Genomic DNA, 27,397 nt, shown 5'->3' with positions numbered 1-27,397 from the left:
TGGTAATCGAGTTGATCATAGTGAAAATGAGGTCCTGGAAGAGGCCCTGTGACCATGCAGAACAAAAGCCTTTCCTCTCAGAGCAGACAACTGACTAAGTCCTCTCCTTGCCACGGCCCTCATCACCTCCTCCCCAGGGTGGAATTAATCTTCAGCTCACAGTACGTAATTAAACTTTAAGTGAGGGCTGGGGATGTAGCTCAGCAGAACAGTGCCTGCCTGACAAGTGCGAGGCCCTGAGTTCATTTCCCAGTTCAAAAAAAAAAACAGAAAAATTCCCACGAGCCCTGCTTCTTCAAGCCAGCCCCTGACTGGTGGAGCTGTGCGCTCAGGTTTTATTTACTACTGTATGAGAGGGAAGATGAAATAATCAATGTGCTGTTTTAGTTACTTTTCTTGTTGCTGAGACAAAATACCTGACACCCAAAGTTAAATGGGGAAAGGTTTATTTAGCGATGGTTTCAGTTTGTCATTGGCTGGCTCCAGGGCAGGGTGTCCTGGCAGAGGGACACTGCAAAGTAGAACCAGTGCATGGCAAGCAGAAGACAGCAAAAGCAAGCAAGTGAGGGGCTTTAACAGCATCTTTCTGCCCCTTTGATCTTATCCAGGCTACTCAGGGCAGGGAGCACTGGCACCCTTAATCGCAGGGCCCGCAAGCCTAGCACTGCACCATGAATCGGCTCCAGCCTCACACACTCCAGATCCAGCTGCCTCTGAAAAAGCCCTTTCTGTGACTGTGAAGCTTTTGGGGGATATCCAGACACAAGTCATAACGTGTCCAGGCCAGCATTTGTATGTCTGTTCTCATCTTGCAGTGGCTTTAGTGTGCATTCAAAACAAGCTTGAGGCGTGGCTCCTGCTTCAGAAATGACCACGAGTCCCGGGAAGGTCTTCCCACCCAGCCTGGGAAAGGCCTCTCCAAACTCCCACTTGAGGCTCTTCCTCTGGCCCTTAGGAATCGAGGCTGTCTTATGTTGCTGCAGGTCAAAAAATCCCTTCTCCAGAATGCTTGGAACAGAAGTGTTTTACTTTCGATTTTGTAACATTTGCATGCACATAAAATGAGATAGCTTGGGGATGGGATATCTAACATAAAATTCATTTATGTTTTATACGCGTCTTTTACACATAACCTGGAGTAACTTTTTTGCAATGTTTTAAATCACTTAGTGCATGAGAAAACTTTTCATGGTGTGAAATTTCTTCATTGACACTCGAAAAGTGTGATTTTGGAGCATTTTGGATTTGGGATTTTTGGCCGAGGAGGGCTCTGCCTATATTTCTCAGGGTCTTCTTCACCTGCCCTCCATCTTTCTATCACAGGCAGGACAAGCTGTTCCTAGGCTCAACCCTCTCTGTGGGTCTGGTGCTTCCAGGCAGGCATTCCCTTAAGGAAACAGACTTCTTTGTAAGGCCACTGTGGAGTTCGTCTCCTGCTTCCCTTGTCTGTCACCCTCAGAACCCTCATGGTTACTGCATAGTCCTGTGTGCCTTGGTGACCATTCCTGGCCCTCTGGGTGCCAACTCCAAGACCCAGCTTGGCCAACCCCATTTCCTCCTTCATTTATTCCTCCCAGGCTCCTGTATATGTGGTTATTTGAATTTAATTCAAATTAGATATAATTCCAGTTTAGTTCTGAAAGTTTTCAAATTCAGGTTTCCCAAGGATAATACACTAAGTCCACTCTGACTGAGTGTGGCTTGCTAGACTAAGCAGACAGCTCAGGTGTGCTATTGCCTGGCTGGTGAGAACCTGCTGCAGGGCCATCAGCTGGAGCTTGGAGGTCCGGTGGCCCGAGTGGGCTCCACTTGGCCCTGGTGCCTGCTTGGGGCCAAGATGTGACATTTGGGAGCCTCTGAGTCCTTATCAACCAAACCTATCTCAAAACCCTGGTGTGAGGAGCCTGAGAGTGGTTGTATCACGTTATATAAATGCAAATAAATTCCAAAATACACAAAAGTCCAAAATCCAAAACGTTTCTAGTTCCAAGAGTTTCACATAAGAGGGACTCAGCTTATCAAATGTAGGGGCACATGCCTGGAAACAGGAGGATTACCAGGAGTTCAGGGATTACATGGTAAATTCAAAGCCAGCCTGAACTATGCGATGAAACCTGTCTCAAAAACACCAAAAGCAAGAGCTATTTGTATTGTTATTATTAGTAGTAGTTTTAATATTAATGAAATTAACTCCAATATTCAATATTTAATATCCTTAATATTAATTGGTACTGCATTGTTACTTATTTATTACTTAAATTATTTACTTAATATTAACATTAAAATACAGAACAAAAACTTCTAGCCTTTTCGCATTTGATGAGATGTTTACTGTCTCTCCAGTCTCAATATTACGTTTCTAAGGAGTTTCCCTCCAAAAGGAAACCAGACGTAACTTTAAATATAAGCTTCATATAATCTTAAAGCCGTCGCTGTGGTTGGAGCACCCAAGTGAATGAGAAGCTCAGCGTCTTTGGCCAAAATAATGACGTTAGTTTGGTCACCTTGAATGCCTACATGCAGGTGTCCTGTTACAGTATTTCCAGAATTAAGACAGCAATTTCGACTTGGCCTGCCTGAGCCCAGCTCTGAGTGAGCATCTCTGGCCCTGTCCGGACTCACAGGGGATCTTCTTGCCATTTATTCTGACTGCAACTCTGAAGTCAGGGTCACAGCCCTCAGAGGCACAGGAGAAGCCTCAGTTCTAACCAGGCTCCGGGGCACGCTGAGAGCCCTGCTCGGCTGAGCTGGCTGCCGGTCCCACTTCTGCTGCAAGTTGCTTTGCCAAGGAGCCACGCCTTGGTGCAAGGAGAGTCAGTGACCAGAGGTACAGTAAGCCAGTAAAGCAACCCCTCGACCCAATTCTGCTCTGCTGTGTAAAGCAAGCGGAAACTTCTGTCAGCCAAATCCCTGCCCAGAGGGGCTGAGGCGGCTGGAGAGAGACCTCATCCCCAGCACCCTCCCATGCGATCCCCCAGAGACACTCCTGGCCCTGCCACACAGCTGTCACTCTCCCAGTCACCGCCTGCCTGGAAGAGCAATGAAATAGCTCCATGGAGATGGACAGGAGGGCAGTGACCAAGCCTATGAGAATGAGCTCTTGGAGAAATACCTGCTAAAGAACTGAGTTCGGATTTTCCAATTTGAGACACATTCTTGATGCCGAGGACAGGTGGAGTTTTTATCTTACTGATTTGTTTTTGTCTTTTTGAGACAGGGTCTTGCTAAGGGGTTCAGGCTGGCCTTGGGCTCACTTTGTAGCCTGGGCTGGTCTCAAACTCACAGTGATCCTCCTGCCTCAGCCTCCCGAGTGCTGGGATGACAGGACATTGTCCTTGTTTTCCCCACAGGGAAGGCATTTGTGAAAGATCCCACAGCAGCAAAGTGGAAAGTGGGCGCCAAGTTCTGAACCCAGAGCTGTGCACTCTGGAACCCTTACCCAGCCTCCTGTCACTGAGTCCATCGTTGAGTCTGGATCTAAGAGGACTTGAATAGAATTTTAAAAGAAAAGCACAAAAAAGTAAAAATGATTACTATGACTCCTTTTGATAAATCTTAAAAGCTCTGATCATTGTCACATGATCCCATGGTTCAAGAAATGTAATTTCCAAATGGGCCCCAAAGAACCAGAAATGTCAAGGGGAACAGAAGCACTGGGCTGGCTTCTTTTGATTCTGTCCCCTTCGTTTACAGGGGACAAACACATTTATATGGGTCAAACACAGCCCCCTGTGTGCTGCACGCAGCCTGGCTTAGGGGTCTGAACAGCTGCAGAGGAGAGGCGGGTTCAGTTATTCCGCCCACTTGACAGACAAGCTCAGTGCAGCTGGGCAGAGAAGCAGCTGGCCGCGCGGGGCTCTGGCTCTGCTGGGATCGTCTGGTGTGTCATCAGTTTTCCTCATTTCAGACTCCCTTGCTCCATTCTGCCCAGGCTCTCGATGGGGTGCAGGGAAAGAGAACCCCCTCCACCTGGACCCTGTTCCCTAGCCCCGCTTTCTCAGATACAGGGTCTTATTTAGGGAGCTCAGGCTGGCTTTGGACTGGCAATCCTCCTGTCTCAGCCTTTCAAGCACTGGGATTAAAGCACGGGCCACCATGCTCAGCCTAGAAACTTCTTCATGCAGAGATGATGAAGACCATGTTTTTGACTGCATCTGTGTTGATACCTGTCATGACTTCCACAAAGCCATGAGGCTTCTACGATGTTGCTAAGAGAACGAGACACACCTGTCCAGTCTTTAGCTGGTGGCAGGGGCACGGTCTGAGGGCGCTGGCCCTTGGCCTGGGTGCCCCCTGCGGTGCCTCTTAGCCCCTGGAGCCAGCCTTTTGCCTTGAAATGAACTATTGCTTCTAAATTGTCCTTGTTTTTTATTTAACAGGCGCTTGAATAAAATTGTTTGGCAAGCATTATCTCAAGAGGAAAAAGAAAAGTAAGTCATTCTATTTCTTCCCCCAATTTTTTATTCCAATGAAATTCATGTAAGCAAAATTAACTATTTTGAAGTGTCCAGTGAAGAGGTGTTCACTGTATTCAAATGTGAGCAGCCTCCCCTGCCCTTCCAGGTTCAAAACGTTTTCGTTGCCCGATAAAAACTACCTTGCACCCATAAAGCAACTGTTCCTAATCTCCTCTGCCCTGGCCCCTGGCGGGCACTGGTCTGATTTCTACAAATTTGCCCTTTTGGAATTTGCCTGCTACATGAGAGAAATCATGAAACATGTGACACCTTTCATGTCTGCCTTTTTTATTTACTGTGAAAACAATGTTTTCAAAGTTCACCCAACTTGTAGTAATATCAATAATATATATATATGTGGACTTTCCAGGAAGTCATGAATACACATACACACACACACACACACACACACACACACACACACACATGCACGCACACACATTCACACATGCACAATATGTCACTTATTAAAAATCTATTCTTTATTTGATGATCATTTGGGTTGTCTGCTTTTTGGCTGTTTTGAATTCTGCTGCTGTACTTGTGCAGATGTTCTGCGTGAACCTTTTGTCTTCCTGTCTCCTGAGTGTGTAACTGGTCAGTCACTAATTCTATGCTCAACTTCTGGGAGAGGCAGACCTAAACTATTGCCCCGGGGAATTCAGTACTTTTTTGTGCCACCAGCAGTGTACCAGGGGCTCAGCTACTCTGTGGAACAGTTTGGAGGCTCCTTTACACAATCTGTAGAAAATGACATTTGCTTTAAATCACGTCCGTGGAAGAATTACTTCCTCATATTAACATGTAATTTCATTATACATTTTTGTTAGGGTGACTGAATAATACTTACTTTTCTAAGGCTGCTGGTGTGGTTTCCAGAACATTTATTGGTTAATATTTAACAATGTAGAATTTTAAGATGAATGTTTTATGTTAAGTGTCCCTATGTCATGGTCAAAAAGATAAGACTCATCTTCGTGAAGTGATATCCCAGTGTGGTCCTGATATAAATTTTCTAATGACCAGTGATGATGAATACCTTGAATACTTTTGTTGATTTCTCTCTCATTGGAAATATCCATTGAAGTCCACTGTGCATTTTTAAACTGAGCTGTGTTTCTGTAGTTGAGTTGCCTCTTGGATAGTAAGCACTTGTCCAATACATGAGTGGCCCACATTTCCTCCTATTCCGTAGATTCTGTTTTCACATTCATGATAATGTCCTTTGATGTCCAAAGGTTATTAACTTTGGGAAAGTCAGTTCATCATTTTTCCTTTTGTTATTCATGTTGTTGGTGTCAGATCTAGGAATTCATTGCCAAGTATAAAACCATGAAATTGTACCATTATATTTTCTTCTGTTTGTAGTTTCAGCTCCTACATTTAGTCTGTTGGCTAATTTTTAGTGAACTTTTCTGCATGGAATGAGGCCTTCTAGGATACTTTGATGGTTGCTGTGGACTAGCATAATGGTATGTCCTGACAAAAGTTAAATATGTTAAAAACTATATTCTGTTGTTGTTGAGAGAGATGTTCAGGATATGTCTATTGTCTGATTTACTCTACAAAAGTGTGATCTTTTGTAAGAGTGCTGTATTTATGACTGAAGGCGGAGTGTCCCAGCTAGTTTTGTAAAAGTATCTGTTTCTTCCTATAGTCCTGCCAAAATTCACTTTATTTGGGGGTTGCCTTAGTTACTTTTCTCATTGCTGAAACAAAATACCCAGCACCCAAAGTTAGAGGAGGATTATTTTGGATCACAGTTTGTAGAGGTTTAATTCCATAGCGAAGGCAGGATGGCATGGCAGAGGGCCAGTGACAGGGAGAAGCAGTCCCTGGCAGGGCAGGCAGGAGGCGGCAGCAGCAGCAGCAGCAGCAAGCCTGCTTCTCCCTTTTATTCCATCTAAACTACAAAGCTTTTGGGTGTTGCCACCCACACCCAGGGTGGGCTCCCCATCATCCACACACGGATTTATGGTAAACCAATCAGTGGACTTAGTGTCACACACCCTTAATCCAAGTTCACCCACCTGAGATTCAGTCATCTCTGAAAAGCCCTACCCATGAGCACATGGGGTTTTGGGAGTCATCTAAACACAAGCCATTGCAGGGGTTGTAACAGTAGATGTATATATCTTCATAATTTCTAGATCTGATAGCTTTTCAATAGGTGTTACCTTTTGCTTCTTATAACAACTTAGACTTCAAATTTACTTTTCCCCAATAATAGTGTAGCCCCTCCAGCTGTCTTTTGATTACCATTGCATAGGATATCTTTTTCCATCTTTTCTCTTTTCTTCTTCTCTCTTTTCCTTTGGAGACAGGCTCTTGCTGTGTAGTTCATGCTGGCCTTCAGCTTGCAGTGATGCTTCTGCCTCAGCCTCCCCAGGGTTGGGGTTACAGGTGTGCACCACCACACCCAAGCCTCCACCCTTTCGTTTTCAACCTGTTTAATTCTAAAGAGTCTCTTTTAATCAGCATACTGTTGGTTCTTTTTTTCATTCTGTCAATTTTTGTGTATTAATTGGTGAGTTAATCTTATTTAAAATGATTGATACCAATGGAAGATTCATGTCTGCCTCTGTGCTCTTTGTTTTGTATGTGTCAAATATTGTTGTTCTTCACTTTCTCTTCTTGCTTGGTATTTTTTCTTACATCCCATTTTGATCACTGTTCATTTCCTGTTTACTCTCTGTCCATTTTTTTAATGGTTACATAGGGATTGCAGATAACAACATAAATGTATGGTAATCTAGTGGACATTGATATTGAATTAGTTTCAACAGCAGAGATTAACTCCATTCCCATTCAACTACAACCCTCCATTCACCTACTTAGGGTAATGGGTTACATCTTTTATATTGTAGGCCCATTAACACAGACTTGCGTTATATTTTGTGCACTTGCCTTTTATATAATAAAACAAAAAAGCAGTTATATACCAAGATACAAGAATAATAGCTTTTATATTTTTCTATTTGTTATCTTTGCCACTCATATGTATTTCTTCTTATGGTTTAGGATTATCCTCTAATGTCGTTTTATTTCAGCATGAAAAGTTCTTGGCATTCTTGTGAACTAGTCTATTGGTAGTAAATCCCTTTAATTTTATTTCTCTTGGAATGTGTTATTTCCTCAATCACTCTTGAGGCATCATTTTATAACATGGAATTCTTGGTTGACTACTTTCTTTCAGTACACTAAATCTGTCTCCCCATTTCCTTCTGGCTTCCATAGCCGATGATGAGAAATCAAATGTTACTCTTCCTGAGGATTCCTTGCTCATGCCAGGTGCCTTTTGCTTGGTTCTTTTAAGTCTCTCTTTTTCTTTTCTTTCAAAAGTTTGATTATAATATGTGTTGATGTAGCTTTCTGACTTTATCCTGCTTAATGTTTGCTGAACTTCTTGGATGTATGAATTTACATCTTTCATCAAACTTGTCATTATTTCTTCAAGTATCTTACCTCCTTCTTTCTCTTACCACATTTTAAGATTCCTAAAATGTTTTTGCTGGTAAGTTAAGTTCATGGTATCCCAGAGTTCTTCATTTCCTTATTTTTTCTGCTTCTTAGTAATCACGGTTGACCTGTCTGTAAGTAGGGTCACTGATTCATTCTTCTGCCTGCTTTAACCTGCTATTGAATGAGATTTTCATTTCAGCTTCAGAATTTCTATTTGCTTCCATTCATGATTCTACTCTCTAGTTGTTCATACATCTTTTTTTCTGTTTCCTTTAATTTTCTGCTTATGGTTTCCTTCTCCTTTTGGAGCATATTTAAGACAGTTAATTTAAAATCTTTGTCTAGTAAATCCATCATAAATTTTCTTCCACAAATTTTTTACTGTATGGGGAAGAACATTTCTTGTTTCTTTGTTTGCAAATTTGGAATTTTTTTGTACTGAGGATCGAACTCACGATCGTGCGCCTGCAAGGCAGGCGCTTATGCCACTGAGCTAAATCCCCAGCCTCCAAACTTGGAATTTTGAGGGTTTAATTGAATACTTTTGCTGTTAAGGTGTGGAATCTCTAAAAATGAGAATCTTCTCTCTCTACATCAGTTACAGTGAAGGCTACAGTTGTCTTTTTGATGCTTTTCGAAACTATGTTTACAGAAATGGAATTTCATGTATGTGCTCAAAGAAGGCTTTGTTCCCTTATCTGTGGTCAGCCAGTGGCTTGACAGAGGTCTCCTTAAGTATCAGTGTCTTTCTACCATAAGCATGCCTCTCAATGCTTCGAGTTTTCACTAGATTCAAGAATTTCAAAAGAGATCATCACTTGATTGGTAAAAGTGCCGGTTATAATTCATGTAGATGGCTGTTTTTAATCTGATGAGCTAGCAAATTCCTGGTGGACCAGAGGACATAGCTGTGACTGTCATTTGACATCTAATGCTCAACATTCAACAAACATTTCTCGGGGGAAGAGTTTGCTGAGAAACTGGCTCACTGTAGCTTTTTCTATTACGGTTATTTGCTTTTTTTTTCCTAGGTTAGATGCAGTCAAACCAATCCAGTACCTGGAAAACAAGTCAGCTCTAAACAAGGCACTAGAGCGGTCAAATTGGCCCATTTCACTGGAAGAACTGTCACTGCTGGAAAATGAGATTCTAGCTGGGAAGATGTACATCCATCAGGCCATGGAGCTCCAGGAGGCTTCCAAGAGGAACTGCATGAGCCAGGCGCCAGCAGAGGTGGGTGGTTCCTCCTCCCTGCCTGTCCTGAGTCATTGCCATCTCTACACTGCTCTGCTCTCTCTCTCATCCTCCACCACACTGATCTCTGATGGTTACGGTGGGTCTCAGGACTTTTTAAAATCAACACAGAAAAGACGCTTGATTTTAATATGTTCTTAATTTTAAACAATACATCTTTTAATTGAAAAATGAAAGTAAATAGAAGTATAATGTAAAAATTAAAAGCCTAGATCATGACCAGAGCCTAGGGCTAACCTCAAAGCTATACCTTATTTCTAGGTGCTCTTGGCTGGCTGTTTACCCTCTTAAGTGCCTTTTCTTATGTGTGAAACAGAGGTACAAATAGTTACTGCCTCTTAGGGTGGGTTTGACTATAAAATAACTATTTTGAGTTCTTGTTTTTGAAAGCCCCATATCAATGTCAGCAATTATTATAAATATTACCACTAATAATGATAAAGCAAATCTTCTAAAAAACAAAAATAATTTATTATCTGAATGCCTTATTACTTTAGGGTATTACCTTATAGCTTTTTTCTTCCTCAATAAGTGTTTACACAGATGCAGTAGGAAAGTCTATGCTTATTTTACATTTTGCTTTTTAATTTCTCATCATTTCGCAGAATTTCCCTGTTTTGCTGATATTTTGGGTAGTTACATAACAGTCCACGCTGTGTAGAAACCCTGGCATATTTAGCTCTTCACTGACTGTTGGGCTTGGGGGTTATTTTCCAGTTTCTGCTCTTATTCATGTTTCCATGACTCCTTTCATGTACTTAGTTGAATTTTTTTGTTAAGATGCAGTCGCAGGAATGGGATGGCTGGACCAAATGACATGAACATTTGAAGGAACATTTGAAGGCTCAAATAGATATTTTCAGTGTGACACTCTTGTTCCTGACTGCCTGGGTGCGTGTGGACCCAGGATAGTTTGCCAGAATCTTTCTGGATTGTAGCCCGCTTTCAGATGCCCATCATATGAACTGATCCTTGGGCATCATTCTGTTAATATCTATCTTTGGAAACCAGTATAGGTTTTACCTGATTCTGGCTTCTGTATTTGCTGCTCTAGATTCTTGCTTTGCTTCATTTTTCCCCTGCAGATAACATTTTCTTCTCTTTAGTATAAAAAGCCATTATCTTTTGTGCAGTTTGCAAAATTCATGTCACATGTCTGCTAATATTATTCAAGCCAAATTAGTTCCCCAAAGAATTATTCAGTGTTCCTGAGGGAATCAGATACCTCCAAAGATTTCTCTGTCCACTGGTCTTGCTTACCTTGGTACCCTGCAGACACCTAAGAGTATAGAGGACTAAACTGAACTCCTAACCCTCCCCAAAAATACAGCATTCCTCTCTCCATGCCTCTCACGGTCTGCTCACTCTTGCATAGTTCACTGAAACATCTGTGAGCACCCTCAAGGTGCTGAGTGCTAAATTAGGCAAGGGGAGAACCTAGAACCTGTGCACCCCATCCTGCCCTTATTCTCATGAGGCGGAGCATTTCTCCCACCATGACGGGCTTTCCCATGCTGAGCTGTGGCAATCAGTGGGATTTGCTAGCACTGTTCTTTTGTCTATGCTTTATATTAAATTTGCAAATGGGAAGTATCAGAAATGGAGTGAAAAGAAGCCTCTTGCGAATCAGGACAAAGAGAGTATGTTCTATGGAATTTGCCTGGACTTCTGGCAACCAAGAGATCTTCTTCCCAGGATATGAATTAATTGTTCTATTCCTTTATTCTCTTCCCACAAAATGGGACTAAAAATTATTTCTATAATTTCTTCATTTAAAAATGTCCATTCATCCCTTACCATGGATAAGACTCTGTTTGGCACAGCCTCGCCCTGGCAGGGAGTAGACCCCAGGTCATTTTCTCCTTAGAGTCTCTCAAGGTGACACTATGTAATCAATACAGTGTTCTGTGGCTGTTGTCAGCCCAGTAGAGGGACATTAGAATAGAGCAGAACAGAGCACATCATCCCTCACAGCTGAGACCTTGTTGGCCAAATTTGGGTGTGTAGGAATTGAGGGGCTTGCTAGGGTGTGAGAAACATTCTGAATGAAAGAGACACCACTTACAGAGGCTGACAGATGGAAAGGAAGGTGGGACATTCACCCAGGGGTGGCCAGGGACACACTGGGAAGGGCCAGTGGCATCAGGGATCAGGCCTGTCGGAAATGGATGGTGGGGAAGGATTTCCAGGAGGTGAAAGGCTGACAGATGTGTTTGTATCTTAGAAAGATTATCTTAGCAGTGAGGTGAGGCCCTGCATGGAAAGAGATCAAAATCACAAGCAACCCTCTGTCGGGGGTTGAGCCCTTGAGCCAAGATAGATCAATGGGGAGGGCAGAGGTCAAAGAGACTTGAGTTGCTGGAAGGTCAGGTTCAAAGGCTGAGCCAAGGATAAAGCTGGAGGCCCACAGAATCGGTAATAACCACTGACCTACACCCGGGCCTCGGGGAGGCAGGTGTTCCCTGGCCAGCCTGTCCCATCACCCTGTCACTGTGCTACCTTTATGTCAGTTAGGTCTCCCTCACAGCTCACTTCACTCCCTGACATGATAGACTCAGGTGTTTACGGGCCATCTTCTCTGCCAGATTGAGTGTTGTGTGTTGGGGTGTAGGTACTCCCACAGCCGGAAACACTGATGGGTGTTTCCATAAATATGTGAAAGAGCAGAGAGGACAAGGCACGATGAGAGGAAGGGCAGATTAGGAAAAGGTAATTTGCTTTCCGGCCTCTAGGTTCTTAACGTGTCCCAGCATCCAGGTGAGAAAGCCAACAGTCACATATTGGGAGTTCAGGAGAGAGGGCTGAGTGACTGATCGATTTGGAGTCACTTACAGTTGGTGCTGAGAGAGAAAAGAGAATGAAATGGACCAAGATGGAGAAGTTAGAGAAGCAGGTGCCTCCAGGGAGAAAGCGACGGGGTGAGAGCCAAGGAGAGGTGGTTAAGGGCGCTGGCTCTGAAGTCAGGCAGATCCGATGCCAGTCTCAGCTCCACCACTTCTGAGTTGTGCAGCCTTCCTCGTGCCCTCCTGTCCTCAGTGTCTTCTCGTGTCTAAGATAGAAAAGCCAGAGATGGTCGTGAGACAGAGGACATCATGTGCTTAGGACAGCGGGGAGCACTGAGAGCCGACAATGAACGCATCCAGCATACATGATCCACCATTCAAGTTATTCTGGAGGGTTCTGGAGACTGAAAACTGATTTGATTGGCCAGGAGGGAGCTCATGGGCAACGTTAGCCGGAAGAATGTCAGTGAGATTGTGGGAGCAGCAACAAGCCTCTAACGAATCAGAGTGGAGAAAATTAGGCTTTCGCTTCCGAATTTCCGTGGGAAAGACCAGCAGGAGGACTGTGAGGATGTGAGGCCAGTGTGGGAGAAGGCAAGGGTCTCCTGGGTCTACTGCCACCTCCTTCTCAGTCAGAGGCCACGGCTGTACTTTCACTGTCCGCACAGGGTGTCCAAAGCCCTCCTGAGATCATGGCCTGGGCCCGGGCCAATTGTCCATGCGAAATGAATGGGGAAGGCTTGGCTTTAGAGTTTCTTCCACCCTTGACATGTCCTTCTGCAGTGGAAGATGTTTTATGTTTTCTTTCCTTCTTTTGATGAGAAATGTGTGATATATTCTGTGATTTTTTTATTCCATTTTTCCGTACCTCACACATCTGACTTCTGGTCAACCTCAAAGTGAAAAGCTGTAGTGGAAGCAAAGCTCGGGACGGCAAGGCCAGGCTAAGGCCTTTTAAGATCCTGGGGTGGAGAGCTCGCGGGCGATGCTATTCATTTTTACTCATTTATATTTAAATATAACCTCATTTTAAATTCTTTTAGCAAAAGCCAAAGATTTTGATCAATGATAGTAAATTAGAAAGGAAGAGGCTTTCTGTTAATCACCAAGACCCCTGCTAGTTATTAACATGTGTAGCAGAAGTTGATCAAAGTTCCTTTGGGCAGGCATCGAATCAGCAATGCCCACGGCTGTCAGAAGCCTGCGGCCTCTGTATTCAGCCCATTCCAGGACACATTCTGGGGTCTGGATGTCTGAGGCTTCCGGACCCCTGGAGTGATGCTGGCACCCAACATGCCTGCTGCACTGGCTCCTGAGTTTAGGACAGTCGTGACTCTTCTGGCCATGAAGTCCCGAGGTGGGAAGGAGGTGCGTGGCTCCGGATGCCAGGTGTAGCAAGCTTGGCTTACCAGCCACGCAATGAAAGGAGAACCATATAAGTCTAAAGTTTTAAGTTTCCACTAGAAGCTCCTCGTCTTGTTCTCACGATGGCAGATTTCACCTCACGGGCCAGTCCTGAGCCCTCAAAGCTGAGTTGTCCTTAGCCTTCCTTCCACAGTCTCCCTGCAAACCTGACCTGCAGCTGCCCAGGTATGAACACTGTCTTAGCAAACACGGGTTGTGCTCCAAGCAAAGTCTATAGAATCCAGGCCTAGAAAGATCCCACATTCTTCTCATTGATCACTCTGGGAAAAACAAAGGCAGAAAATCACTTGCAATTTGGAAGTGGTTGAGACACTCAAAGAGCCAAGGCTGTAGCTCAGCAGCACAGCACTTGCATGGCAAGTGTGGGGCCCTGAGTTTGACTCCCAGTACAAAAAAAAAAAAGAAAGAAAGAAAGAAAGAAAAAGAAGAACAACAGAGAAACTCTAAAGAATGCATTGGAAGCCAGGAATGGTGGCACATGCTATAATCCCAGCACTTGGGAGACTGAGGCAAGAGGATAGCTTTGAGTCCAAAGTCAGCCCTGGCTACAAAAGGAGTTCAAGGCCAGTTTGTAGTATGTAGTCATAGTGAGACTCTGTCTTAAAAAGGTTTTTTAAAAAATGCATTGGAAATGGACCAACCTAGGTGGATGAGTTTGTGAACTTCTCAACGCCATAACCAGCAAGGAACTTGGAGTCTGTGACCTTAGGAATGACAGATGGGACACTCTGCTCCATGAAAGATTGTCCTAGAGAAAAAGAGAGTTAGGAAAATACACACAGGAAGGGTTGTGGTGAGCTGGAGGTGGACTGAGGATGGAGAGCACAGAGGCCATTTGGACTCGGGAACATCGTGTTGGTTGTGACTGTGACATTATGTAGGCAGGATGATGTGATGGGGAGGCTGAGAGGAAAATGTCTGTGAGTTGTGTAACAGTAGGCTCTTATCTCCATTCTCAAATAGGAACTGAAGCAATTGCTGTCCTTGCATCGTAGCACATTCTTTTATAGTTTTCCTCATACCCTCTGTAAGGCGAAAGTGATGGCACACCAGCCTTGTCCTCTCATCAGTGAAATCTTCAGTCTGCTCTGCTCTGTCTGGGTCTGAGGGGAAGATGCACTCCTCAGATAGAGTGAGGCCTCCTTGCATGCAGACAGGGAGGTTCACAGATCCAAGCTGTGCGTTGATGACATTGCCATCCCAGAAAGAACGATGGTGCACATTGAGGCCACAGTATCCCCTGACAGCACGACAGTGGGGAGTGATATGGAAAGGGATCCCAGATGGAGCCATAAGGGTGGTGGCAGGTTGCATGGCCAGGGTGAAGCTGAAATCTCAGAGTGAGGAAGGATCGATCTGAGAGGATACCAAAGCAAACACAGCCAGTGCCACAATTGGGCTGCAGTTGATGGCAGACTTAAGGGGAGTCCCCTGCTCCGGAGCACAGTCACAGGCAGACAGTAAAGCAAAGGAGGAAGAACAGAGTGTAACATCTGAAAAGTTTCACGTCCTGTTTCTCAGGAGTGGGAAAAGTGAGTATCAACCAAAAAAATCCTCAAGATGACAAAAGTCATAGCCAGGTTTTCTAAAATCTAGCTAAATCCTCACTGCAGGGCTCTGCCACCTCTAAGCTCAACCTTTGTGCCAGGCATGAATTTTGCCCAGGTGCCCTAAATGAAAGATTTGAGCACAATCACTACCCTCCAGATCTGGAGAGAGAGAACTGAGTTGGGGAGCTTATCTGGAAGGCCCAGGCAGGAAGCACAACTCCATCGATCAACCCAATGGGGAAACTTCTTGAAGCGATCTTTCATAGGTGAAAGCAGGCCTAAGGCGGCAGTTAACAGGATATGCAAATATCCCGGAACCAGCAGTGACAGGAAGTTGTTGAAGGAGTGGAAGGAAATAGGCCTGTTAGGGAGAAAGGAGACTACCAGCAGGGTAGCAGGAGCCCCGGAGACCAGAGCAGCAAGGGGCAGGATCCAACCCCCAGGTCTTTCTCCTCCTCTTGCCTTTTGATCTCTGCCAGTGCCTCATGTTGTCTGTTCCCCACCTGGAAACCAGCCAGTCCACAACCGGAAGACAGCCAGACCCCAACAGGAAGCTAGCCAGCTAAGAAAATAATAAAGGGGTATAGAATTTGGGCACAGAGAGTGGATTTCGTGGGCGTGGTGAGTAGAAAACAGCTAACCCAGAGTGCAGATAACCTCAAAGGTTTTCTTAAAGGCCAGAGTTTACTTGTACACCAGTCCTGTGTGCAGTATTTAAATACAATAGGATAGAAAGCTGGTGTTGGTCCACACATCTGGCAGTGACACGTAAGTGGCTCCAGCATGTGGCTTCTGTTCATCTGTGGAGTTGCAGGAGACAGGGACTGTATCAATAACATCTTGATTGCTAATCCCCAGAGCTGCTATAATTTCCAGCTTTAATTATTTAAGATATTTTGAGGTTTTCTCACTTTAGTTTTTCCCTAAAAGTGCAGCCAGGGAATGTTCATCTTTTCATAGAAACCTTCAAAGTAGCTATTAGCATTTGATTGGAAATCTTACTGAGTGGTGGTTTCCTCCGCAGTCCAGGCCTCCAGCGGTGTCGGGAGGGGTGGAAGGACTGTCTCCCACCCTGGACTTCCCAGTGTTGGTCTCTACACATCGTTTTCTTTTAATTTTTATTTTCAAACGTACGTGCTTTCAGCGCATCATGATTACGTTCCTCACGGGGAGCTGGTGCACATACATAACGCACCTTAGTGCTCTTCACCTCCCCTTTCCTGCCCTCCCGGCTCCATCTCTTGCAAAGGATCTGTCTCCCCCTTCCCATTTGCAAAGGATCTATTGCCCTGTAACCTATTGTCTATCTTTTATCTTGCTCATTAATTTTTTTATACTTTGAGTCTCCTCATATAAGAGATACTGTGTGATATTTGTTTGTGTGGCTGATTTGTTTCACTTAAAATCATGGTTTCAAGGTGCATCCATTTTCTTACAAATGACTCAGACTATCCTTCTTTATGGCAGAATAGTGCTCTATTGTGTATAAATACCACATTTGCTTAACCCATTCATCTATTAATGGACATTTGGGTTGCTTCCAAGATTCAGCTAAATGTTGCACAAATTAAGGAGATGTCACTCAACACAGAGCATCACTCACTTGGAGTTTAAGACAGACAGTTGGGGGTGGGGAGGAGTGTCCCACAGCCTGGGATCAACTCAGAAAACAGCCCCTGACAAGGAGGTGGGGAACGCACAGAACCTGGGTCCTGGGCTTTTTATTGTTTTCCTAAACTACACTGTTCCTGAAGAGACCAGGAAAGAAATAACTCCACACTACACTTGCCTCCTCCCTCTGGTTTTTAAAGTGAGGCTAAGGGCCCGAGACCACTGCAAGGCGTGGCAGTAGAAACCCCCCAAAGCAGGACTTGCGAGCAGTGTGGCTGGCTGTGTGTGAGCTCCTGCCCTGAGCTGCTCTGTACTTGTGGTAAACTTGCAAGGGGGCTTCACTTCCTCCTTAAAAATCCCTCGCAGAGCTTTGTTTCTTTGGCATTGTATTTGCCTTCTGTTGAAAAGCAGAAAATGCTCCCACCTGCCCCGTCCTGATTACCAAGGCCTGACAGGAAGTTGAATCACTCACAGCGACAGGTTGCAAATATTCTACCTGTTTAACTGGGGACCCTGGAGAGAAAGAAGGTCAAAACATACCAGGCTCCGCATGCGTTATAGTAATTACAGTAGTCTTAGACTTCACTAGACCCTAAAGACAAAACCTGCTGAGAGGAGCATGTCAGAGCTGCTGTCAAGGCAGTTTCGGGACTGTGAGATGAAGTTCAATCATATGAGACAGGAAAAAAACACTGAGTAGTAGTTTTTTAAAACAATTTTTGAGCCAAAGATTAGTTGTTGTTAAATCATAAAAAACTGCTCTGTACCCAGTGTCAGAGTATGGCGCTCATTAAATGGGATTTTTAAAGACTTTTATTTTTTGTTTTTATGAGGACACATCCACAGTACATAATGATCATGCTCATCAGTGGCAGTTGGTGCATGTACATGTCACAGCTTAGTTTTTTTCCTCTCTTTCCCTCCTCCTACCCCTCCATCTCTTGGTCTCATTCCCTTTTGCAAAAGATCAATCTCCAGTTCTCTGATGATTTTAAATTTTAAAGCAGCAAGCATTTGGTGGCTTCTCTGTGCCCAACCAATGAAAACCCAAGAGCATGAGCGTGGCGTGAAAAACAGTGGCATTTGCTGGGGGCCTTTCTGCCCATCACCTGGTGATCAAATCGGGCACAGAAGTGAGGAGGAAGTCTCTGGATTGTGTAGACAAGGCTCAAGTTCCCAGTGGGTGGTGTCTCTCCTACAGGAGTTGTTACGTGTCTGCCCACCCCACTTGAACTGGCTGCCTGGGCGTGGAGATGCCACAGGTCAGCTTGTGTGAGCATTTCACATCCCCCTCTTGGCCACAACTGATTTTCTCATCCTCTGTGGCCTTCCTGCTTAAACCTAGTGGTTTATTTGTAGCTGTTGTTGTTTTGTGTGATGGTGAGCTATGACAGGAAAGTGATGGCTCTAGAGGATGCTCTCCAGCATGGTTTTATAGTGGCTCTAAACTCTTTGGCAAGATCCACAGCAGCTGAATATCATCTTTCTGGAACAAGGACGTCAGTATTCTTGCTGGAGGGCTGAGAAGTCTCTCTGCCCCATCAGCTGTCTCAATATCCTGGGAAGCCCATGTTCTGTTTCTGTGGGACCAACCACTGTGACACTGTGGGGTCAACAGGCTTGTTTGGCTTCAGCTACTATTTTGTGAGTGGTGGAGCTGAGTCGATGATGCCGTGAGGCAGAAGCATCATTATGGAGGCCCTGTTAACTGGCTCTTCCCAGAAAGCTGCGCACTGTGAAATCAACCAGAATGAATTCTTGCCAATAGTAAGAACAGTTGGAAGCAAAAACAGTAAATGTGAGTGACTGGGACAAAGTCCTTCAGGGGGAACTCACAAGTGTGTGAGTGATTTGAAGGGCAGTGATACATTTTGCCATTTAGAAAGACATTTTCAGTGTTACATCGAGTGCATTGCTACCCTTTATTTAGTGGTGGAAGGGAAGATCCAATTATTATTGGCAACTGACTTCACAAATTTGTACTGCTAACCCATTATGAAAATATAAAAAGCCATCTTATTGGTTGGTTTCTAGCCAGGACATTGGGAGAATCAATATTTGGAATCCAGATATAAAAGCTAAATAAATCACGTGATTGTATTCATTTAGAATTTTAAGCAAAATCTTTATGTATTTAGGAATAGGTTCTAGTAAGCAACTTGCCATATGGATGAAATCTAAAAGGGGAAAACACTGTTCCGGAATCAGTGTGGACCTAACTGGAATAAAAGGTTATTTGTCTGAAAACTGAGATGCTTTCATGGCCTCAGTAACCAACAGCACCTCTCGGACAGCTTGATCTTTGACAGAACATTAGTGGCAGAAAGCAAAGTAGTTTTGTAAATTAACTTTACATAAAGATGAGAGATTTCGGGCAACAGCTGATTTAACTTGGCATGTTCCAGATTCTACATATTTTTCAATTATTAGAATTCATAAAGTTTTTCCCTGAGTTGCCAACTGCAGAAAATGATGGCAAAGCCTCTCTTTGGAGGAGGAAGGTGAAAAATTTGTGCTCTTCTTCTGGCTGATGCATTTCCCTCGTGTGGAAACTGCAAACCAGGGTGGGGCACTTGCGTTTCTGTCCTTGTGTACACACAAGGTTTCCAGGAGAACAGATTAGGGCTCCCCTGGACAGAAAGGTGGGCGGAGAGGATGTTAGCGAGATCAGTTTGCCTTCTCGTTCCATATATGCAGAAACCAAAGCGAAAGAAACCTAAGAGATGCAGCCCAAAGCCACACAGCAAGACAGGCAGCCTTCAGTCCTGTTTACCTTCTCACGGTCCATGCTGCTTCCTCTGAGGCTGTTTCTGGCTGTAGTGCATCATTCTGAATCTCCTATGGGGATGGCTGCTTGGGTTTTTCCTCTGGGAGAGCTCAAGGTAAGCAGGCAGGCTTTAGCATCTGCCAGCGATCTGAGACCTTTCTCCTAGACACATTGATGGCCTCAGTAAAAGCACAGATTCTAGGAAAGGCAAGGGCCCGAGAAAGACCTGACCACATAGGAACATCATCAAAGAGCGGCATTCATTACATATTTTGTCCATGGCTTCAGGGGGCTACAAGCCACACAGGTCTGAAGCCTTGATAATATCCCATGAATCCTTGAAGAGACCTTAAGTTCTTTGCTTACCAGTTCTTCATTTCTGAGGACCCGTCTCTAAATGTTCATCTCTGAGCAAATAAAACATATTTCTACTTCTTTTAATGAACCCGAAAAGCACCTCCAAATAGTTCGCAGTGATTGATGGTCACGGCGGAACCCCCAGTCACATCAGGGCACCATAGAAATGAGCCCAGTTATTACCAGAACCCAAACTCTATTGAAAATGAGTAATGACCCAGGAGCAAATGGTGTGCACACTGCCTGAAGTTATTTAAATTTTTATAGTCAATTGCCCTATAAATTAGAGACTTCCCTACGTTTTCATGTATGAGCTCATAAAGTATGCCCTGAATGCTTTATTTATGGTGTAACGATAGCCCTGTAAATGCGCGACACAGGAATACAGCCGCGGCTCTCACAGAAGTGCCTTTGAAATGCCTGTGAGCGCGCTGGCGATTGTCCTCCGTGTCTTGCCAAAGAGGCCTGGCTGATGCCCTGTGATGGGAGCACTGCTGAACAGTCACAAAGAGCTAATTTCATGAAGAAATTCAATAATAACTTAGTGATAAAACAAAAACCCCATTTCTGCGGCAAAGCAATTTGAAAGGAAAGGCTGGTTTATCTTTCCAGCCAAAAGTAGATTCCAGGCTGGGGCTGGAAACTTCTGTGCTTATTCATTTATTCAGCCCAGGCTGTGCAGAACACTGTGAGCAGTTCTATACAGCAAACCAGAAATAAATGGAGAACCTATTTTCACCTTAAAAAAAACAAATTTGTAGAAGTATAATTCACATGCCATAAAACTCACCTACAATCACAATTGAGTTTCAGAATATTATCTTCATCCCAAAAGATTTCAGTTTCTGGCTCATGCTTAGATTTCTGTCTCTAAATCAGTCACTTCTGTATATTTTATACATAAATGCCTGCATTACATACTAAGTGTGTTTTTTTTTCAAAATTGTTTTTGGCTTGTTTATGTGCAAATTTTAGGGTGATCTCAACTTTAGGGGGGAAAAGGAAAGGAAAACAGGAAGGAAAAAGAAAGAGAAATAAAAACAGATACAGAAAAAACTAGCTGGGATTTTTCTCAATTATATGGAATCTGTAGACCAGTCTAGGAAAAGTGGCCATCTTAATAATGTCAGGTCTTCTGATCCATGAACATAGTATTTCACTGTACTTATTAGGTCTTTAATTTCTCATGATGTTTTCAGTGTATAGGTCTTTCATTTAATTGATACCTTTATTTCTATATATTACATTTGATTTAACACTATCATAAATAGAATTTTTCTTAAGTTAGTGATCAGATTGCTCATTGATAGTACAGGAAAAAACCCAACTTTTATATATTTTAAAAATACATTTTATATGTTTATCTTATAACATGATGCCTTTAATTCAAGTAGCTCTGGGGTAGATTTCCTGGGGTTTTCCACATTTAGATTTTATTTAGATCATATTTCTAAGTAGAGATTTTACCTATTCCTTTCCAGTCTCGGAGGAGGATTTGTTTTTTCTTGCTATGCAGTTAACGAAAAGACGAGAGCAACTTGCTTTGTTTCTGATCGTGAGGGAAAACCTGGATGGTCTTTCATCGTTAAATACCAGATTTACTGTAGGTGTTTTATAGATGTGTTTCATAAAGTTGAAAAAATTTTCCTTCTATTCCTGATTTGTTTAGAGATATTTTATCATGAAAAGGAATTTTGACAAATTCTCCTCCATGCTTTGGAATCATCATAGTTTTATTCCTTATTCTATTAAATGGTGCCTTCCATTATTGATATCCTTTCTTGTATTAATATTGCATAGTAAACCAGCTTTGCCTTGCTAGAGTAAACTCTATCTGGCCACTAGCTGCAATCCTCCTTCATGATGCTGGGTCTATTTGCTAAGATTGCCTTGTAGATTCGTGAGGTACGTGGAGCTCTAGCTTCCTTTCTTGTGATATCCTTGTTTTGTTATTGAAGTAATACTTCACCTCCCCTTTTCTATGTAAGTGATCTTCCCAGTAGTTTCTGGTTCCAGAGGGCTCCTCTCTGCAGTTTTTTAGCCCACACTTGGTTTTTGTTTGCTTGTTTCTAACCCAGCTCCATTGCATGCTTCAACTTACTGTGCTTGCATCTAGGCCAAAATGGGAAGGGAGGGGGGCGAACACTGGGGTCTACCCCACTTTCTTGGGACACTGTACTGCAACTCAGAGCAAGATTTCCCTCCTTCAGAATTCTCAGCTCATGTTGTCAGCATTATTGCCACTGTCACAGGATGATTTGGTGACTAGGGAATGAGGAAAAAAAGAGGAGCATTTCTTAATTCCGTTAGAAGTTTCTTTTCCTGTTCTTTAAGCTAGAAGTGTGGGGCGGGGGCTTCACTTGAACTTTCTGTCTTCACCCCGATGCTAGCTTCTGATCTTTTGGGATGCATGAAGATCCTGGATGAAAAATATGACAAGCACCACCAGCTGGGTGTTGCTCTGAAATTTTGACTTCTTTCTCAACTCGTGTACTATTTGCTTATCAGATTCCTTCAATAGATATTTTTACCTACAACTCAAAGTTCCTATAAATCTATGTTAGTTCATTGTTTAGAAATTCATTTACAATAGCAGAGATTCTCAAATTGTTTGGGAATTAGAAATAGGGACTATTATGGTTGATAGAATGAAGATTTTGGGAACTTTAGGGGAAGAAATTAATAGAAATTGAGCCTTTCTTCTGATGATTATTCATCAAGCACAGAAATTTAGAGTTAAACGTCATAAATCAAAATGACACTACTAGTTTCTTTGTATAGTGTGTATAGCCAAGACATTCACTCAGCTTTTATTCATGTGGTGCCATCTGGAAATAACCATCTTTTCCAAGAGATGAGTCTTTCTATAAAGGTTATAACTGAGCTGGCCCTTTAAGAGGTTACTAAAACAGAAAAAGATATTGTTTTCTTAAATCTTTTTATCTGGGGAGAGGAGCAAGATGGCAGATAGATAACAACTGGCTACAGAGGCTCTCTGAGATGGTCAACTTAGAATTCAACATAATACTGAGTGGGAGCCCCAAACAGAGGGAGATGAATTCTCTTGTCCCAAGAAGAAATTAAGGCGACTTGCTGACCATCCGAGGTCCCGACGCGGTCCTGCCACAGGTCCTGCTGCTGCTTGCTGAGGTCCCACCGCGACTTGCAGAGCTGTAAAATGACATTATGTAAACATCAACTAGTGATTTCTTACTGTTTATTTTTTTTCCCTGAACGTATGTATTATTTCTACCTATTTTCTGTTTTGCTTAGTCTTTCTTTAAATAAAAATTTTTAAAAATCTTATCTATTTTCTTCAAATTGAATATTTTCTATTGATTTGTCAGGTACACTGTCTTTTTTTCTCTGTTGTACCAGTTCTGCTATTAAGTAGAACTGCCAATATTATGGTCTCTATTTCTCTACCAGGAGCATACTGCCTGGCTATTCATTTCAAGAGTATTTGCTTTTATTTCGTGAACTATGGTTATAATTGCTGTTTTGAAATGTTAATGGTGACATCTGGGTCGTATTTTCTTGATTTGTCTTATGTTATAATTTTTATTAGATAATGGGCATTTTGAATATTATGTTTCAAGATTCTAGATTTAAGTTTCCAGGAGAATTCTTTTATTTTCACCAAACTTGGTAAATTTTAGACTTCATTAAGCAGGGTTTTCCATGCCAGTTCAGTTTTATTTATTGATGTATTTATTTATTGCAAGTTCAGTTTAAAAAGGTGTACTATTTTTTTTTTTGAGCTTACCCTGTGCCGAATTATTCAAGGTACAGTTTCATAGGCTGGGATGTGTACAATGATGTAAATTGTAGTTCAATTTTTTGAAGTCTTTGCTGTGATGCTTTGAGTCTTTCTTGCATGTGTGTACTTTATGGATGTTTTAGTTTTCTCATTACTGAAATAAAATGTCTTCAAGTTAAAGAAGAGATTTATTTCAGCTCACAGTTTGCAGAAGTTTCAGCCCAAGGCAGTATAGCATGGAAGGGGGATCATCACAGAGGAAAAACTCATGGAATGGCAGGCAAAAGACAGCAAAGTATAAACAGAAACAGCAAGCCTTCCATCCTCTTTTATCTCATATAGCTTACCAGTCTTATTTGGGTGGTGCCACCCAGAAATACTCTAATTCCAATCAGTGGACTAGTTGGTACCACACACCCTTAATCCCAGTATCAATGCCCTAGATCCAGCCAGTTCTGAAAAGCCCTACCTATGAGCACTTGAGACTTTGGGGGGACATCTAGATACAAGCCATAACAGTAAATGAGTCCAGGATTTGATTCAGTCATAGAAAAAATAAATGCATCCTCACTTCCAGCTATCTCCTGAGATTTCTGCCTTAACTTTTCATTTTTACATTGTGCTTTCATGTGATAAAAACCTAAATAACATAAAAGAACTTATCCTCATGATAAGTATCCTTTCTCTACCATCCCAATCCTAATTCCAGAACCAGATTCTATGAAATGTTTGTTCTTAGTTCTTCTGTTCCAACCTCTATTATTCCTCCATCTCACGATTGGTCATATTTAAACAATATTTTATCCCACTATATGAAAAAGGCAATAGTCTTACTCTTATCACACCCTGCCTCTCTCAATCCTGTATGGAATATTTATATTATTATTTATACCATTATTATTTTATTTAATATGCCTAACTGTATTTCTAGATTCATCAGATTTCATAATCTCCAATCCCTGACTTCAACCAATCCCACTTCTTTAATCCCACTTTAGACCGCTGTTATCAGTGTTTTGCTCTTTCCAAGGGTCACTGCAAATATTTAAATTATTTTCTAGAAAATTGCAAAACAGCATTTACATGATTATAAATAGATAAATATTGTTTGGCATTAGAACAAATCATAGTTTAGGAGTACATAGTCATCTTGAAGGCCTTGTCTAATAGGTCAGTCAATTAAATATCAATGGCAATAAGAAAAATGATTAATATTGTCTCTCTGTATTTAAAATTATACCGCAATTTTGTTTTATGCTTAAGTCATGCATTTTGCGTGTTTTAGTTATATGTGCATACTTTTATATATACATAAAATTCAGGATTTCTACATCTTTTCTTTCCTAGGAGACACCCTGTGGCCTGTGACCTGCACACTGCTGTCTTCTTGAGATTTCCCTTCTCTCCCCTCTTGGGATAAATATTACTGCCTCTTACATTTTATGCGTTTCCTCTCTCTCTCTCTCTCTCTCTCTCTCTCTCTCTCTCTCTCTCTCTCTTTCTCTCTCTCTCTCTCTCGACATTTCTCTGTTGTTAACAAATTTCCAACCCCTCTGTTGCAGGACCCATTTACCTCTCGCAATTCTAAAAGGCAGCAGCGTATGCTATGGTTCTAAACTAGTGTTCACTCTCCAGCACTGAGGCTGTTGCAGATTTTCAAGGATTCTATTTGTATATATAACTTTCTTTATTTTCCCTTTTCTTTAGTTATTTATCTAGTTCTCTTTTTACCTTGAGATAAGTAGAAAAATCATAGAGAATAAAAATTACCCCTACTGGAAGAATACATTTTAATTAACCTAGAAGACAGAATATACCAAAGTGTCATAGTATGTATAGGTTCTGTGATTCTTTACTTAGGAGAGAATCCCAGTTACCCATTGCTTATGATTTTTCACCATCCACATTGACTTTTTCCTCATCCATTATTACTGTTTGTCTTTTTCAGCTGCAGAAATCTCAAGGAAGTCCAAAAAAGAAACTCAAATCAAAGAAAGTAGATCACCTCAAGGGCCAGAAGGTTATTGCAAGATGTGATGAAAACGGCTTTTATTTTCCAGGTACGGTTCTGCCCTCCCTTGCTGGGACTTCTTTGTTATATAATTTAGTACTGGGGATCAAGAGGTTTCAACCTGTGCTTTCCCTACAACACTGACATTTCGTGAGCTGTACTAAGGATACTGCTTCTCAAATGAAACATTGATGGGCTTTCTCCTCATATTGAGGCCAAAAAAGAAAGAAAGAAATGCATTTATCTTTTATATGCTTAGTAAACAAATTTTTATTATACACCTAATATGTTCTATTCTATAATCTCCTGAAAGTGCTAGTCTGACAAGGGAGAGAACACATGAGTTCTTGTCTTCGTGGATGTTACATCTTACTAGGGGAGACAGCTGAGCCACCAGGTAGATAATAAAAATACAGAATGTTTGGAGTCAAATACAGAAAGAGGACAGTCAGGGGCTGGGGATTTAGCTCAGCGGCATAAGCACCTGCCTTGCAAGCAGGCAGTCGTGAGTTCGATCCCCGGTACCATAAAAACGAAAAAGACAAAAAAAAAAAAAAAAAAAAAAGAAAGAAAGAGGACAGTCAAACCACAAAGGTGGCTGAGAGTATATTTGGTTGTGACTTAAATATGGTGGTTAGAGAAGAGTTCCTGAGGAAGGCAATGTGTGAATAAGGCCTTACAGAAGAGGGATGCACCAGTGAACAGAGCTCTAAGTGGGAAGGTCTGAGGCTGGAGTGCACATGCTGTGTTACAGTAAGTGCAGGAAGCCAGGACCACAAAACCAGAGGGCTTCACCAAGACTTCCTGGGGGATGTGATTCTGGAGGGTGGGAAGTGCTGTTGTATGGGGAGTGGAGGCATGGAAGGGACATTGTGGGTAGTGGGGAAAATACGTGTGAGGAGCTGGAGGTGATATATAAAACGCCCAGAGATGTAAAATAAACTCCAACTGGAATCCAAAAGATGCAGAAATAACAAAGATAAATATGAGGCCATTATGTTACAGGCTACTCCTAGGTTTTGGTTAAATTAGACTGGGTTTTGCATTCTTGGTCCTAATCCTGCCTGAGTAATACCACATAGGTGACATTCCATTAGAGGGACAATGACATCCATTTGCCCCCATTAATGACCTGGTCACTCTGGAGTTGCTCTTTCCCCTCTTATAAAAAAGACTCCAAGGTGAATTACACTGGGTACAGGCATGACCTTCATTGGTGACTCCTTTCTGTAACTGTTGTTCAGAACCCTAAGCATTCCTAGACCTGGGTGTCCGCTGCTTGGGTCCAGGTCCTGCTGTAGCAGAGCTGCCTGGTTGGATCATGGCTTTCAGGGGTTTTCAGGTGGCCAAGACTGCTGCAGGGTCAGTGCAGCTAATCCAGATGAGGAAACAACTGCCTCAGTCAGAATGGACAAGTGACAAGTGACAGCCTGGCTTGTCTGGGAGGTGGCAGGCAGGCGGAAGGCACCTTCAGAACCTCATTAGGTCATCCTTTGTATGAAGAGGGTCATCCTTCTGTTGCTAAGTGACAAGAAGCATTTTAGATGAGGAAATTCATGGTGATTTCTGCTTCTGCCGGAGGAATGAAGTGTGTGTGGGGGGTGATACTCACTTGCTTCTCGAGTGCAGCATAGAGGGTCAGCAACCCCTAAGCTTGCTTTCTTTTTTTTTTCAATTGTACCAGGGATCAAAGTCACGACTGCCTGCTTGCAAGGCAGGCACTTACGCCGCTGAGCTAAATCCCCAACCCAACCCCTAGGCTTTCATTTACTTGAATTCTGTCCTTTACTAGCTTCTGGACTGGCGTTGCTCAGTTTTTCTGTGCCTTAGTTTCCCTCTCTTTCTAAATGATATTTACAACATTGAAAGCTGTTGTAGTCATGGTTTGCAAGGGAATAGATTTAATACAGGATGTACGATTTATAGGGTTCTTTTATAATATTCATCTAAAAAATCAAAT

At 42.6% G+C, this 27,397-nt stretch overlaps 1 protein-coding gene across 6 annotated transcripts in view; it reads left to right on the top strand.

The window, feature by feature from the left end:
- Vwa3b (von Willebrand factor A domain containing 3B) overlaps nt 1–27,397 on the top strand; it is a 172,430-nt gene that overhangs the window by 130,766 nt on the left and 14,267 nt on the right. For all 6 annotated transcript variants that reach the window (XM_063229904.1, XM_063229905.1, XM_063229906.1 and 3 more), the window contains 3 exons: nt 4,380–4,430; nt 8,951–9,152; nt 25,375–25,486. In XM_063229904.1, coding sequence (XP_063085974.1) covers nt 4,380–4,430; nt 8,951–9,152; nt 25,375–25,486 — 365 coding nt within the window. The remainder of the gene's footprint in view (nt 1–4,379; nt 4,431–8,950; nt 9,153–25,374; nt 25,487–27,397) is intronic.

The sequence above is a fragment of the Cavia porcellus genome, unplaced genomic scaffold (assembly GCF_034190915.1).
Source record: "Cavia porcellus strain 051 isolate PalLab524CR breed Dunkin Hartley unplaced genomic scaffold, mCavPor4.1 scaffold_18, whole genome shotgun sequence".
Taxonomy (NCBI): Eukaryota; Metazoa; Chordata; class Mammalia; order Rodentia; family Caviidae; genus Cavia; species Cavia porcellus.
This window is presented reverse-complemented; position numbering and strand designations above follow the sequence as displayed.